Consider the following 14248-nt stretch of genomic DNA (forward strand, 5'->3'; position numbering starts at 1 on the left):
CCTGGTCTATTGAATTCCAACCCATTCTCTAAAACCAAGTTTCATGGTCCTCTTTCCACAAAACCATCCCAGATCCCCATTATGCCTCCTCAAGCATCACCAAAAGCTTCAACCTCTGTCTCATAATGAAATTGGACCTACATCTGTCTGATGTACTGATCCTACAAAATCATGTATTATAGTTAGCTGTTTTGTCTTATCAGCCTTATGGAAGGCAAAAGACCCATGTCTGAGCTAAACTTCTCAGGCAGCTGGTGGTGCAGTGGCGAGAGAGTCAGTTGTTCTTATTCAGTCATTTTTGTTGTGTCTGCCTCTCCATGATCCCATTTGGGATTTTCTTGGCAGAGATACTGTAGTGGTTTGTCACTTCCTTCTCCAGCTCATTTTACAGTTGAGGAAACTGAAGCAAAATGAAGTGACTTGCCCAGGGTCACACAGCTAGTAAATGTCTGAGACCAGATTTGAACTCAGGAAAATGAGTCTTCCTGACTCTTTGCCCAGTGCTGTAGGCACCATGGTGCCACTAGCTGGTTTCAGAGAGTTAGGCCTGGAGTCAAGAAAACCCAAGTTCAAGTTCTTCCTCAGATATTTTCTGTGTGACTGGGAATATTGATTAACCTCATCTACAAAGAAGGATAATAATAACACTCACTTTCCTGGGTTATCACAAGGAACAAATGAAAGAGCAAGTGTGAAGCACTCTACGAACCCTAAAAGACCAGAGAAATGGCAGCCATCGCCAGTATTCCATCTTCCCAGCACCCGACCCAGGGCTCTGTACACAATAAAGCCTCGATCCATGTTTGTTGACTGAATCAGAAGGGAGGAAGGGAGGATGGAGAGAAAAGGTAGGAGAGATCCGGCACAAGACTCACTTTTATTTGGTTCCCAAGCCAACAAGCCTCTGTGCCAGCGTTTGGATTTAGGGGTGAGGTGAGGGTGAGAAGGATTGTTGGAACTCCCCTTGACTGAGGCGCACAGAGCACAGAGGTCATGCCACCCTGTTTTGTTCTCCCTGCCAGGTACACGGTGGGAACCGTGCAAGAAAACAACGACCAGGTGTGGAAATTCCAGCGTTACTTCCTGGTCCAGGAGTACTGCAGCCGCCTGAACATCCCCTTCCCCTTCGTGGTCTTTGCTTACTTCTACATGGTGGTGAAAAAATGCTTCAAGTGTTGCTGCAAAGAAAAACATGCCAAGCCCTCAGCTTGCTGTGAGTGGTGTCTGGCTTCAGCATCCAACTCACCCCTCTGGAGTGCATTACAATATTGCAAATTTGGTGGTAGCTTTCACATCTTGACACTGAATTATTGTATATGGGGAGGGGAGAGGGAGGGAGAGAGAGATAGAGAGGCAGATGGAAAGACAGCGGGACTTTGGAATCAGGTGAGCCAGGTTTGGGTCTCAGTTCGTTACTAACCACCTGTGTGACCTGGGCGGCTCTGAGAACCTCTCTGGGCTTCCATTCCCTCATCTGTTAAATAAAAGTGTGGGACTGCATGAGACAAACAAATTATCATCCAACGAGCATTTACTAAGCACCAACTACAGACAAGACACTGAAGCATGGTCCCTACCTTCAAGGAACTAACCTTCTCCTGAGGGGGAGGGGGAGGACAAAATATTTACACAAATAAAGACATTCAGGACCATTTGAAGAGGGAGAGGTCACTTACAGTTCTTTTTTGCCTTTTTATTCAAGGTGTAACAAATGAAGACAATGAAACCCTGGCATGGGAAGCTGTAATGAAAGAAAACTATCTTGTTAAGAGTAACACCAAAGCCAATGACCATTCCGAAGAGTACGTCAGCCTGCATTTTGTTCCTTTTCTTCTTAAGGCCAATGAGAGTACCCAGCTTCCTTTAACTCAATCTTCCAGGCATTCAGTAGTTGACCATTTCTTTAAGGGGGCATGAAACCTTCCTGGGGAAGCATATGCCTGTCAGAGAGGTTATAGAATGGACTTTAACAACTCTTACCTTCTCTCTTCTTTACAGAATGAGACACCGATTTAGACAGCTAGATACAAAGGTACTGTGCTCTTTCTGGTATGGGGGTGGGGGGCAGGCATTGGGCTCCATTGTCTGGCTTACATCTAACCAGGCAGCAGTGACCATGCCCAGGAACCATGTGACTGTATGTTTGCAGTAGGAAGGTCATCTAGCTTACCCACTGAAGCCCAGAGAGGCGAAGGGAATTGCCCAAGGCCACAAAGCTTATTATTACCTTTGGCAGAACCAGGACTTGAACCCAGGTCCTCTGACTCCCAATCCCAAGTTCTTTACTGTACCCCTCTGCAAATTCTACAGTCCAGCCCTAGCTTTAAATGCTTCCTCTTTGAGGACTTGGTGCCACATTGGATCACAAATTTAGAGCTGGAAGAAAGAGATTCTCTGTTCCAATCCTTTAATTTGACAGGTGATGAAGCTGAGACCTGAAGAGGGACAGCCTTTCAGCAGCAGAGCCAGAATTTGAACCCATGTCCAAGGACTCCAAGCCCAGAGTTTTATCTCCTACATTGGGCTACCTTCTCAGCCTCTTGGGAAGCAAGGTCCTGGGCTGTTACTGGTGCCATTGCAGCCTTTGTATGGGCCACAATTGCTTAATCAGCCCTCCAAAGTCATGCCTAGATGCCCTGCCCTCCTGCCCTCACCCTCCCAGGCTGTCTTCCTCAGCAGCCACCAGCCTGATAAGCAAGACCTCTGCTGCTGTTTTAGGGGTCCCGGGCTCTTGGCTGGCCAGTGGCTCACTCCTGCTCCAATCTTTATCTCCTGGACCTTTGGGATATATCTAGTGTCTAATGAAGTCAGAGCAAAGCAAACATGAAACTTGTTGCCCCCAGGATTGTCAAAGTGATAACATGAATGGGTACAAAGAGAGTTCCAATCAGTTTCTGAATAACAGAGCCATAATGACTCCCTTAGAAGGTCATGGATTTTGGCACAAGATGGCCCTCAGAGGCCCCTTGATCCTTTGACTACGAGGCCAGAGCTGAAGGGTATTCGGGGTAAGATCTGTGAATTTTGAAAATGAAGAAATGTAATGAACTCCTTGCTGCCACTGCCAGAGATATAACACTGATCAGCATGGACCATTATTCCAACTCATTGTAACATTTCTTAGGTTCCTTTGTTACTTAGAAATAGAAGGAAGAAGTATTTCTGGTCATGTTTACATAGAGCTCACATCATGAAATCTAATCATCCACCTCATTCTGGTGCCCACTCTCCATGCATCTGCAAAGTGTTGTCAGATAGTCAGTCAATGAGTATTTATTGAGGACTTACTGTGTGCAAAGCAGTGACCTAAGTGCTGGGGATACAAAGAAAGGAAAAAAGAACACTCGCCTTACCCTTGAGGAGCACACAGTCTGATAGAGAAGACAAAGTGGCAACAGTGATCTACATACAAGACACATACAAAGTAGGTGGAGGGCAGTCTCAGAAGGAATAGGACTTATCCTCTTCAAACAATTAAAGTCCCCAGTGACAGTTGTGTCCTCTTTAGAAAAACTCTCATAAGCTTGCCACATAGCAAGAGCAAAGGAGGCTTGATGAGCAGCCTAAGGATTCCATTGATATCTCTGTCATGTCAGTAAAAATGAAAGAAGGCCCCCTAGCACCTTGGGTGGCCCCCACTGGGGAACTTCTGGGAAGGAATGAGCAAGAATTACACAGGATGAGAATTAATCAGGGTCAGCATTATTGGAGAAAATATCCCAGTCATGAAGATCACACAGTCACATTTGAGAAAAGGGGGATAGAGAAAGCATCGTGTACATTAAATCCATGTTGGACCAAAAATGTTTCTTTGAATAAGTTATAGAGCTAGTGAGATGGCACCTGGGTAGATATTATACTGGATCCGTGTTGTTTTATCAGTTAGCCAAAATCAGATTTATGAATTCAAATGAGCTGCACATTTCCTGCCTGATAATTAGGTGAAATGTACATCGTTGAGATTCACTTGTTTTCATGTATACAATTTTTCATGACCAATTTGGTCTCCTATTTGTACAGTTGGGGAGCAGGGCACCACATGGGCATTGACTGACCTGGTTGTCTGCAAGCACTGTGTTCTTGCAGGATCAATTCTAACAGCTTATAATCAAACCTAACCCATTATCTCATGAGGGTGGTCTATAGGAGGGCAGTGTTTATTTGCTAACAGCTTACATATTTGCTTTCAGGAAATATATGATGGAGTACAGAATGAATGAGAAAAACATGTGATGTATTCAGGGTCCTCAATACTTAGTTTCCATATCCAGCCTATAGATAGGGCACAGTACAATAATTAGGAATGTGTTTGGCTAATTTGTAATTAATACCAGTTCTGTTTTTTTTTTCTTTTTCAAAGCTGAATGATCTCAAAGGCCTTCTGAAAGAGATTGCCAATAAAATAAAATAAATTAACACAAAACTCAGTCAGAAACTACCACCTGCAACTAGGTAAGTGTGTTTCCAATACTTCTTTAACCTGGAGTCACACTGGCATGTTTTCAGCCTCATTTAAGGCCAATGTATTCTTCAGTTATGGTCCTAGGTAATGCATGATTCAGCTATTGCTGGCAATGGGTATGTTTCCAAGAATCCCCCAAACTTTTAAAATCACTGATTTAAAATCTGCAAACTTATCTTACAGTAAAATGAAAGATGAAAGCTGTGACTTCCTGACTCTGCTCAATAATCTAAGTCATTTCCCTAGTTTCTGGTGTGCTAGGGCTGTCCAAGTGCTGAAGGAAGCTGGGATGAGATATCACAAAGAAAGCATAGGCTTAGGAGGTGATCTATTGCTGGGAATTAAAGAGGTTTTAAGCAAGAATTGGACAAGTCAGTGATGAAAAAAATAGAACCTGCTGATATGCTTAATTCAAAAGAGAATACCAGATGGCTTTGCTAGAGATTCCTAAGTCTGGGAGCACAGAGTGGTAAGTGAGGGACAAGAGAAGTCCACTAGGACAGCACCCACCCCACAAATAGGGTACAGACAGCACCTCTAAAATTGGAGTAGCAGCCATCCACCTTGCTGGCACCAAGCCATGATGCATCATTCATGCCTTCCTGTCTCACCTCCTTTTTGCCTAGAGGGACTGTCTTCTCTCATTAGAATATAACCTCCTCCAGGGCAAGTACCTTTCAGGTACTTGTTTTTATCTGTGTGGTCAGTGCTTAGCCTGGCACATAGTAATAAATGCTGTTCCATTCCTTCCTTCAGCCATTAGTAAAAAGCATACTGAAGTCTACTGTAACTAGCATTCTTTGAAAAATATAGGAAAAGAACAAGAGGAGTACCTAATCATCAAAAGCTGAGGTTGCCTTTTAGCTACACATTAAACACATTAAAGATAAATCTGGGTTGGAATCCTGTCTTTGACGCTGGCTGGGTGAGTTACCTAGCCTCAGGTTCGTCATGTGTAAAATGAAGATCATAAAACATGTACCACTGACAGCATAGGACTGCTGTGAGGAAAGCAGTGTGGACGTCTTAAATCCTCGGGAGCTGTTAGCACTGCTGTGCTCTGAACTCATCCTACAGCAGCCATCCTTGGTCGGGGTCTCTTGTGGAATTCTTTTAAAATGACCAGATTTTTAAAACGGGCAGCTAAGCAGTGCAGCGGATAGAGCACCAGGCCTGGAGTCAGGATGACTCATCTTCAAGAATTCAAACCTGACTTCAGACACTTACTAGCTGTGTGACCCTGGGCCAGTCACTTAACCCGGTTTGCCTCAGTTTCCTCATTTGTAAAATGAGCTGCAGAAGGAAATGGCAAACCACTCCTGCATCTCTGCCGAGAAAACCCCAAATGGGGTCATGGAGAGTCAGACACAAATGAAGTAGCCCAACAACAGTAACAACATTCTCTCAGAAGGCCCCTCTAATCCTGTCTCAAAGGCTTCATTATCACAGCATTCCAAAATTCCAAGGGGAAACTGAGTCACATAGTATCCTTGAAAGAGAATGAAATTAGTACTCAAAAATATATTTAGAAAGAGCTTGTGCTTCCTTTAGCAATTTAAGAGTGAGATGGAAGGTAGAATTAGATTGTTTTTATAATTAATCATGCCTTCAATTTTTAAACATTCACCATTCTCTGTCTCACCTGTTTTCTTTTTTGGCCAGACCTATGATTTCATTGATGTAGAGGCAAAACATGAAATGTAGTCAACAACACTTCCAAATGCAGCTAAACTAGACTGAAATAGAGTTCCTATCTGATTTTAATGCGTTGATATTTTAATTTTTAAAGTCTATAAACATGTATTTTCTAAGTCACCATGTAATCCTCCCATGGGGAGTGTTATGCATGATTTTGTGGCCTCTGTTTCTTTTTGAGCTTGACATGATTGATATGAGGAAACTACCACTGAGGAAACTCTCTCCCCATTCAAATCAGTGCCTGCTCTGCAATGTAGAGTCTTAGTTGCCTGGGTCACTGAGAGGTTAAAGTGACTTGCCCAGGGCCACACTACTAAAATGAATCAGAGACAGGATTTGAATCCTGGTCTTTCAGGAGCCAAACTGGTTCTTGAGCCACTGTGACATGCCACTATTTGCTTGACAATAAACTAATCATATTTCTCCTTCAAGGAAATACCCTACACATGAGGCCATAAAGCTTCCTGTCCAAATATGGTTAACACTCCCCAGGACATATTTTCAACACCCTTGAATTATGGCAGATTTCAAAGATGGCACCAATTGTGTACATATGAAAGTCCCCACGGGCCTCATCATGCTCTTGTCTCTTAAGGTTTCCAGCACCATGGAGAGCCCCTCCCCTTAGGAAGGAGCCTTCCTGACCATTGGTCTTTCTTTAATAAGATGTAGGTGGTTAGATAATTTAGACAGTTTGCTCTTTCCTTCTTCAGCCATTGACTTCTCTTCTGTGACATCCTCTGGGTTGGTTTTATGTTCTACTTCTCTGCACAGACACTTGGTTCTGTAAGTATAGAAGCAGCCAAGATGATCCTTGTTGAGCCTTGAGCTCAGTACTGGCTGATGGATCTCCTGACTGCAGGGGCACAAACTGCAACTTGTTTCAAAAGGTAGATGATGCCTCACCTAATTCCTCTGGTCATGCCTTTCCCCAATAAGGCAGGGTGTAGCTGTGATTGCCCATCGTTGAAAGGATCATAGATTTAGAGCTGAAAGGGACTCAAGAGGCCTTGGAGTCCAACACCTTTATTTTACGGGGGAATAAGGCACAGAGAGATTAAGAGACTTACCCAGGGTCCACAAACCTAATAAATGTCTGAGGTGGGATCTGAACCCAAAACTTCCTGGGATTCCAAGTTCAGGGCCCTATCCACTACTCCAGGCTGCCTCTCAGTATGGGAGAGTCTAGGGTCAGAGAGAGAAGAACCACTTACTGCAAGCCTTTAAATCAATTCAGCCAATCAAGCATTCATTAAGGGCATGCACAGAGAAAAAGAAGAAGCCCAGGAGAGAGGGAGGCAGTCTTGAAGCCAGGAAGTGCCCCAAATTTCAAGTTCCACATTGGCCACCAACTGGCTGTGTGACTCTGAACAAGGTCACTTCGCAGCTCAGTGACCCAGGCAACTCTGGAAGCTCTGAGCTGAACTATAGCCACCTTCTAGCAACAAAATCACAGATTGGGGCAGGGAAAAAAGGCATCAGACATGTCATTAAATGATCCAGATTCAAGAGTTAAAACAAAACAATGTGGGGTTTTAAACAATTCTCCAACCCAGGTGTAAATCTATCAGTGCCTTTTTTATTGATTTGCTTTTCTCCAAAGATAACATAAAGCTCATTAGGAGTGGAGTCTGTTTTGGTTTTTTGTCTTTGTGCCTCCAGTGCCTTGTTCAGAATAATTAGGTTGCCTGTCTCCGGAACCCAGACTGAGAAAGCAGAAGGGATGGTATCTTTCCTCTGACATCCATACTGACTTTGCCTGCAGATGAGAATGAGAGGGGGGAAACAGTATAATGAGAACTGCTCTTTCTTCCCTCCCACATGGACAATTGAGCATCCTAGTGTGACTATCCCTGATTCCAATCATAGGACTTAGGAACATAGGACATAGGAAAGAACCTTAGAGGTCATCTAGCCTTTCATATTTTTTGCAGACAGCTAGGAGGCACCATAGCACACAGATCACCTGGTCTGGAGTCAGGAAGACTCCTCTTCATGAGTTCAAATCTGGCCTCAGACACTTAGTAGCTGTGTAAATCTGGGCAAGTCACTTAACCCTGTTTGCCTCAGTTTCCTCCTCTGGAAACTGAGCTGGAGAAGGAAATGGCAAACCATTCTGCCAAGAAAACCCCCAACAGGGTCACAAAGAGTTGGACATAACCAAACAACAAGTCTTTCATTTTACAGAGGAAAAAAGTGAATGATCTTGCCCAAGATCAGAGGCAGCACTGCCTAGAGAAGCTAGGCCAGAATCCAAAGCTAACGACTGGCCCAATCCATGTCACGCTGTGCCATTATGACAAAAACTCCCCAGGTGGTGACTCATTTGTGGTGACATCCTCAAGATGCTGCTGTTAGGACAGCAAAAGTCTCTGGTCATGGGCTCTGATGTGAACGTCTTTCTCTTTCCTCTCAGCATAAAATGGCAGCTGACCCTTTTCTTTATAGCGGGACAGCAGGGACCAAGCTCAATCTACATCAAGCTCTCTCCAGGGAGTTAATGTGCTTGCATGGAGGGTGTGATTTTGTCTTCAGCAATAAGGAAAATGGCCTTAGAGGAAGTCCGCCATGTTAAACAGGGGCTGAGTGGCTAATCAGAAAACATTTGCCAAGATCCAAGTCACTGGTCAGGAATTCTCAAGGGAAAAAACTTAATCATGAGAATAAACGGAGGTAGGAAATTGGTTCTAAAAATGACTTATGTCTGTTTTCACAGGGGCCAACTCCGAACAGAGACATCTTGGGATCACCATAAATAGCGAAAAGATGCTAAGAACTTGAGTCAGCAGAAAGACCTAAAGGGCCCTACCTGCTGAGTGACTCTCCTTTCAGCTCCTCAGTATGAAGGAGGGGTTTGACATGCCCCTGGCCCATTGATGTCTCAAAACACAGGGCCACGTGTTCATCCAAGAAGGTGAACGTCAAGGAGGATGTTAGGTGTTTCTTGTTCCTCTTGACTCAACTTTATCTCCTAGTCTGGTTCTCAGCAAGTACTCTGTTACCTTTTCTTCTTTCATATTAAGATTTTCTATTGTTCAGTCACTTGTAGACTCCTGGACCTCACAGGACAGCTCCTTATCTAAGAGCTAGATCAAGACTTTTTCTGCCATTGGGTTAATGATGGTGCAATGGAATGAGTATTGAATTTGGAGTCAAAGGAACTGAGTTCAAAACACTGATCTACTGCTTACTGTGTGACCTTGGATAAATCACTTAACCACTGTGGGCCTCAATTTCCTCCTTCAAATGAACCATGAGTAGTTTGACCAAGATGACCTGTGAGATCCTTCCCAAATCTAAATCTTGAGCTCTTTGATCCCCTTGCTAGTGTGTTCCTGATTGGCTCTCCCACCACATTCTCCTGCTTACCTCCTGAGCCATCAATATTCATCAGTGCCCCCAAGCTGGCATCCAGAAGAGCCACGTTGCTCAGTCCCCAAGTCTCTATTCTCATTTTCATGGATCTCTTCCCCCTATTGAAGATGACCAACAAGCCATGCCTTCAAAAGTAAGATCTGCAAGAAATTCCCTACTGAAGGGAGAGGAGATTCTAGGACAAGGCCCATTTTTGATTATTATAAAACACGTATCTTCCATCAAGGGAGGATTAGAATATTGTTCTAATTTGCTGAGTGGAAAGGCCACGGTCTGCTCAGCTTTGATGCCACTAGAAGACGAACACAAGGAGCAAGAACACTGAGCAGTCGTTCCCTCCTTCTGGTCGCTTCCCATTGGCTTCGTGAGAGAGCTCTCCTCCCATGAGTTGCAAGGATGAAACTAGGACTTACAGAGCAAATAGAAATGCTCAAATAAAACCCCTCATTATTGTGAGGTCAAGGGAATTAACTGAGAAGTTAATGCTAAGTCTCTCTGTGAGACGTCGTACATTTCTGCTGTCTTCAGAGCTGCCGAGAAGTAGGGGTAAACACCTAAGAAAAATGTGTGCAAAGTTTAGGGGGGAATTATAACCTGCACAGATATAGTTACAGAACTCAAACATGGATGGTGGAACCATTTTGGTTTTGCTCCCAAGAAAGCCTGAAAATGAATCTGATTTGAGGACAATCTATTTCACAACCTTAGGCACTGAGAGTGGATTGGAAGCAAAACTTGACTGAAATGAACAAACAAAAAAGAGTCAATTACCAGGCCTTTCCAAGTTTTCTAAGTTAGCTTGGGGGCCTTTTGATCAAGATTGTCACGGTTCACCTTTGCTCAGAGCACTGAGGACAGCCCCAGAGTAATATTCTAGGGTCCTCATCTCTTGAGTCACCCATCTGCAAGGCACTAGGCTAAGGCAGTTGTATAATAGAGCCCAGAAAAAAGATGGTTCTAGTCCCAAGGACTGGCTAACCTAGCTCTGTTTTAACAAAATCATGAAATCAGATGAGGGAGTCAACAGTCTTTAAACTTTATACTAGAATGTATAGAATGCCCCTAGTTGGGGGCAAGGACTGTATCTTTGCATCAAGGGGCAGTATTGTGTAGTGGATAAAGTAGGCTTAGACTCAGGAAGACCTCTTAACATCACCTGCCTCCGTTTCTCCATCTGTAACATGAGACAGTCTGGGTTTGGTGCTCTCTAAGGCTCTTTCTAGGCCTAAATCTTAGATCCTATGCACCTGCCAGAGTACCTGGCACACAGTAGGCATTCAATAAAGACTTGCTGAGTCGGAATAAATTAAATATACTCTTCCTGACTCTCCTTTGCAAATTTCCATTTTAGATGGTGAAGTAGGGCAGAGTCACCATCAGGCCAGTGAGTAGCCCAAGACTAGGAGACAAAAGTACATCCCTTCTCACCCTATGAAAGGTGACCCTCAGTTTAGGGGACATTAGGGAGACACATTGGGGCAAACCTCAGGATTCACTCATGGGAGAAGGGTTCACTCTTCAAATGGTGGTCAGAACAGTTTTTACAGGCCCTGGCTTATTGGTGGGAAAGTGCCAGCTTTTTACAATCTCGCTAATAAAATGGCTCAACAAGCGCTGTTAAGTAACTCAAACCCAAGGTGCTCTGGCCATCCCTATGTATGGTATCGAATATGTTCACACGTACCTCAGTCCAACTACTGGCAATAGCCGTGTAATCTAATTAAGTATAGAGTGCGCTTGGCTTTAAAGCTTTATCTATGCATTAAACATTATACCAATTGTATTGTATGGCCTCCTGGTTTCTTTTGAGTGGAGAACTTGGAATTTCTAACTTGGTGGGCCCAAGCCAGGGCTCTCTGCGCTGCCTGAGTGGGGGCTTTCTGCACTGCTCTAGTTACCCAGGCCCATAACAGTCTTCTTGAGCTCTTTTCTCTGTGGGACCTTAGGGAAGTCTCTTCACTTCAACTCTTGGCTGCTGTTTCTTCATCTGTAAAAGGAATAGCCAGTGACCTCAGTCTCAGCTAAGTCCCCCCTTTCTGCCCCCCTTCATGACTCCCCTCTGATCATCTCCATTTTATCTGGTTTGTACATTGCCTATACAAGCTGCCTCCTCTGTCACACTGTGAGCTTCTTGGGCCAGGGACGCAGGTTCTGCCTTTCTCTGGCTCCCCAGGGCTTAACCCCCGGGTCTGGCACAAAGTCAGCTCTGAACAAATATTTGTTGGCCTGACTTCAAGCCTTAAAGCACTATGTAAAGGCTGGCTGGCACATTCTTTAAGTCCAACTAGTCTACTGTGCATTTGTTTTGTGAAAAATCAAGGTGCACAGGTTACCAAAACTGAGTCCCAGGGCAGAAGTGATCCAACTTTGCCTAGGGCACGGGAGGGGACTTCCTTCATTCTGTAAGGACCAAGTCATCTATGTCTCTAGCTCCTGTGAGTCAGGAACCACAACAAGATGGGGGGTGGGGTATGGAGAGGGACCAGAAGGCCCTGGAAGAACACATCCCACTTCTGGACTGGGGGAGAAGGCAGATCATGGGGCCAGAAGTTAAGACCTGGGAGGGCCCTCAAAGGCCATCTGGTCCAACCCCCTCACTTTAAAGAGGAAGAAGCTAAGGCCTAGCATTAAAGGTCGTGCCCAAGGTCATATAACCTTCAGGAGTAATGTCACTATAGGGAAGAGAGAAGGAATGAACACCAGTGGAGGAGGGGCAGGGATCAGAGCAATGTCACTATGGGAAAGGGAGGGGGTATGAACACCAATGGGGGTAAGGGGACAGAATCGCTGGAAACCATCTCCCCACCAAGCAACACCCATACAGCCACACCTGACCCTGGGCCCCAACTCAGACTTAGCCACTTGATTCTGGAGAGCAGAGGGAGGGAAGGAGAGGGGGCACACAAATCAACTTTTTCCTCCCTCATCTTTCAGCATCTCTCCCTCCTCTGGGAGGTGGGGAAGAGCTAGATGTGGAGGCAGGCAAGTGAAGGAGAGTATTGAGGTATTGGGGTAGGGAGGGGAGGGTGATCTTTCTCCCCACTCTAGCTCTGGGGCTATGGTTTGAAGATGATCCCACCCATCCTCCAGGGAAAGTACAATAGTAACCTTCTGCCTACTAGGAGCCCCTCTGAAAGCACTGCTTTTCTCCAGGCCTACCCCTCTCCTTAACGGTCCCAGGAACGGGTGCTCTTATTCCAAGGATTTCTCAATATTTTCTGAGTCCTGGGTCCCTTGACAGTAAGAGGGTGCCTATGGACCCCCTGCTCAGAATCATGTTTTTGCATGCAGAAAAATAAAATACACAGGACTACCAAGGAAGCCAATTATATTGAAATAGTTATCAACCTATTTAAACAAAAAAAGTCATAGACCTTGACTTGCAGGCCTGTCTCCACACATCAGTTACTCATGAATAGTTATTCAGCCCTGTCTTCTTTACATGAGAGAATGAGCTCATTTGCAGAGACCAAGGGTCAGATAAGATTGCCTCCAATGGGGGAAGAGACTTCCCCCCAACTTTAAGGAATTGTTTGATTTTAAGGAGATGTCCTTTGACTGAGTGGCCTAGAACTGAAGCCCCGATTTAGTCAGATTGATTTCAAAGAATGAGGATGTATTGTGGAGCGCTGAAGAACATCTAGAAACTCTGCTCTACTCAACCACATTTTTTTAAAAAATTCTCAAGTTGCTTTTACGGAAGAGTGAAATTTCGTGTAGCCCCTATGACACCAAATACACCCAAACACACACACACAAATTTTCAACAAACATTTATATACATATATACACACATACATACATATATATATATATATACATACATATATATATACACATGTATGTACACACTAAAAAGGTATAAACAGTAAAAATCTTTTACAGGCCATAATGCAATAAAAATCAATTTACATAGCACAGACAACAAACCTAAACCCAAATTAATACTTAATAATCAAATCTGAAATAATGAGTAAGACAAAGTACAAATCTTATATGAAAATTATATGAAAGACAATGACAATGATGAAAAAATCTGCCCAAATTTGTGAGCTCCAGCTAAAGCAGTTCTTAGTGGAACAAATATACATTAACAAAACTGAAAAAGAGAAAATAAATGAACTTGATATGCATTTTAAAATTAGAAACCCAACAGATAACCCCCCCAAATAAACACAGAATAAAAGATAGTAAAAGTTAAAGGAGAAATAGAAAAAAAAATTAAATTATAGAAATAGTAAGCAAAACCAAAAGCTGGTTCTTTGAAATTTAATAATTTAGTTTAATAAACTACTGTTTATTAAATACTGACCATGTTCCAGGCATGGTGCTAAGTCCTGGGGATACAAAGAAAGGCAAAAATATGGTCCCTGCCTTCAAGAAGCTCAGAATCTGATGGGGGAAAGAATATGCAAAAACTATGTACATACAAGATATATACAGTTTAAACAGGAGATGATCTCAGAGGGAAGGCACTAGCAGTGTGTATATGTGAGAGAGAGAGAGAGAGAGAGAGAGAGAGAGAGAGAGATGGGGGACCAAGAAAGTCCCTCTGCCAAAGATGGAATTTGGGCCATCCTAGAGGAAGTCAGAAAAGACAGGAGGCAGGGGTGAAGCCTTCCAGGCATGAAGAACAGCTGATCAAAAGGCACATAGGAGTGAGAGGGAGGCCAAGTCACTGGATGGAAGAGAACATGCCTGGGAAATGAAGTC

At 43.9% G+C, this 14248-nt stretch overlaps 1 protein-coding gene and 1 long non-coding RNA gene across 2 annotated transcripts in view; one reads left to right on the plus strand and one right to left on the minus strand.

Moving 5' to 3' along the window:
• Positions 1-4430, plus strand: part of TRPM8 (transient receptor potential cation channel subfamily M member 8) — a 52755-nt gene extending 48325 nt beyond the window's left edge. Inside the window, exons 21-24 of the mRNA XM_036766721.1 lie at positions 1023-1213; positions 1703-1802; positions 1999-2032; positions 4361-4430. Coding sequence (XP_036622616.1) covers positions 1023-1213; positions 1703-1802; positions 1999-2032; positions 4361-4411 — 376 coding nt within the window. The 3' untranslated portion in view covers positions 4412-4430. The remainder of the gene's footprint in view (positions 1-1022; positions 1214-1702; positions 1803-1998; positions 2033-4360) is intronic.
• A 3289-nt stretch (positions 4431-7719) lies between these two features.
• On the minus strand, positions 7720-9629 carry LOC118856441. The gene is made up of 2 exons (XR_005010867.1): positions 9530-9629; positions 7720-7919 (listed from the first exon to the last, which is right to left on the minus strand). It is a non-coding gene; the product is annotated as an uncharacterized LOC118856441 (long non-coding RNA).
• Positions 9630-14248: the final 4619 nt, after the last annotated feature.

Source organism: Trichosurus vulpecula, chromosome 7 (genome assembly GCF_011100635.1).
Source record: "Trichosurus vulpecula isolate mTriVul1 chromosome 7, mTriVul1.pri, whole genome shotgun sequence".
NCBI classification, from domain to species: domain Eukaryota; kingdom Metazoa; phylum Chordata; class Mammalia; order Diprotodontia; family Phalangeridae; genus Trichosurus; species Trichosurus vulpecula.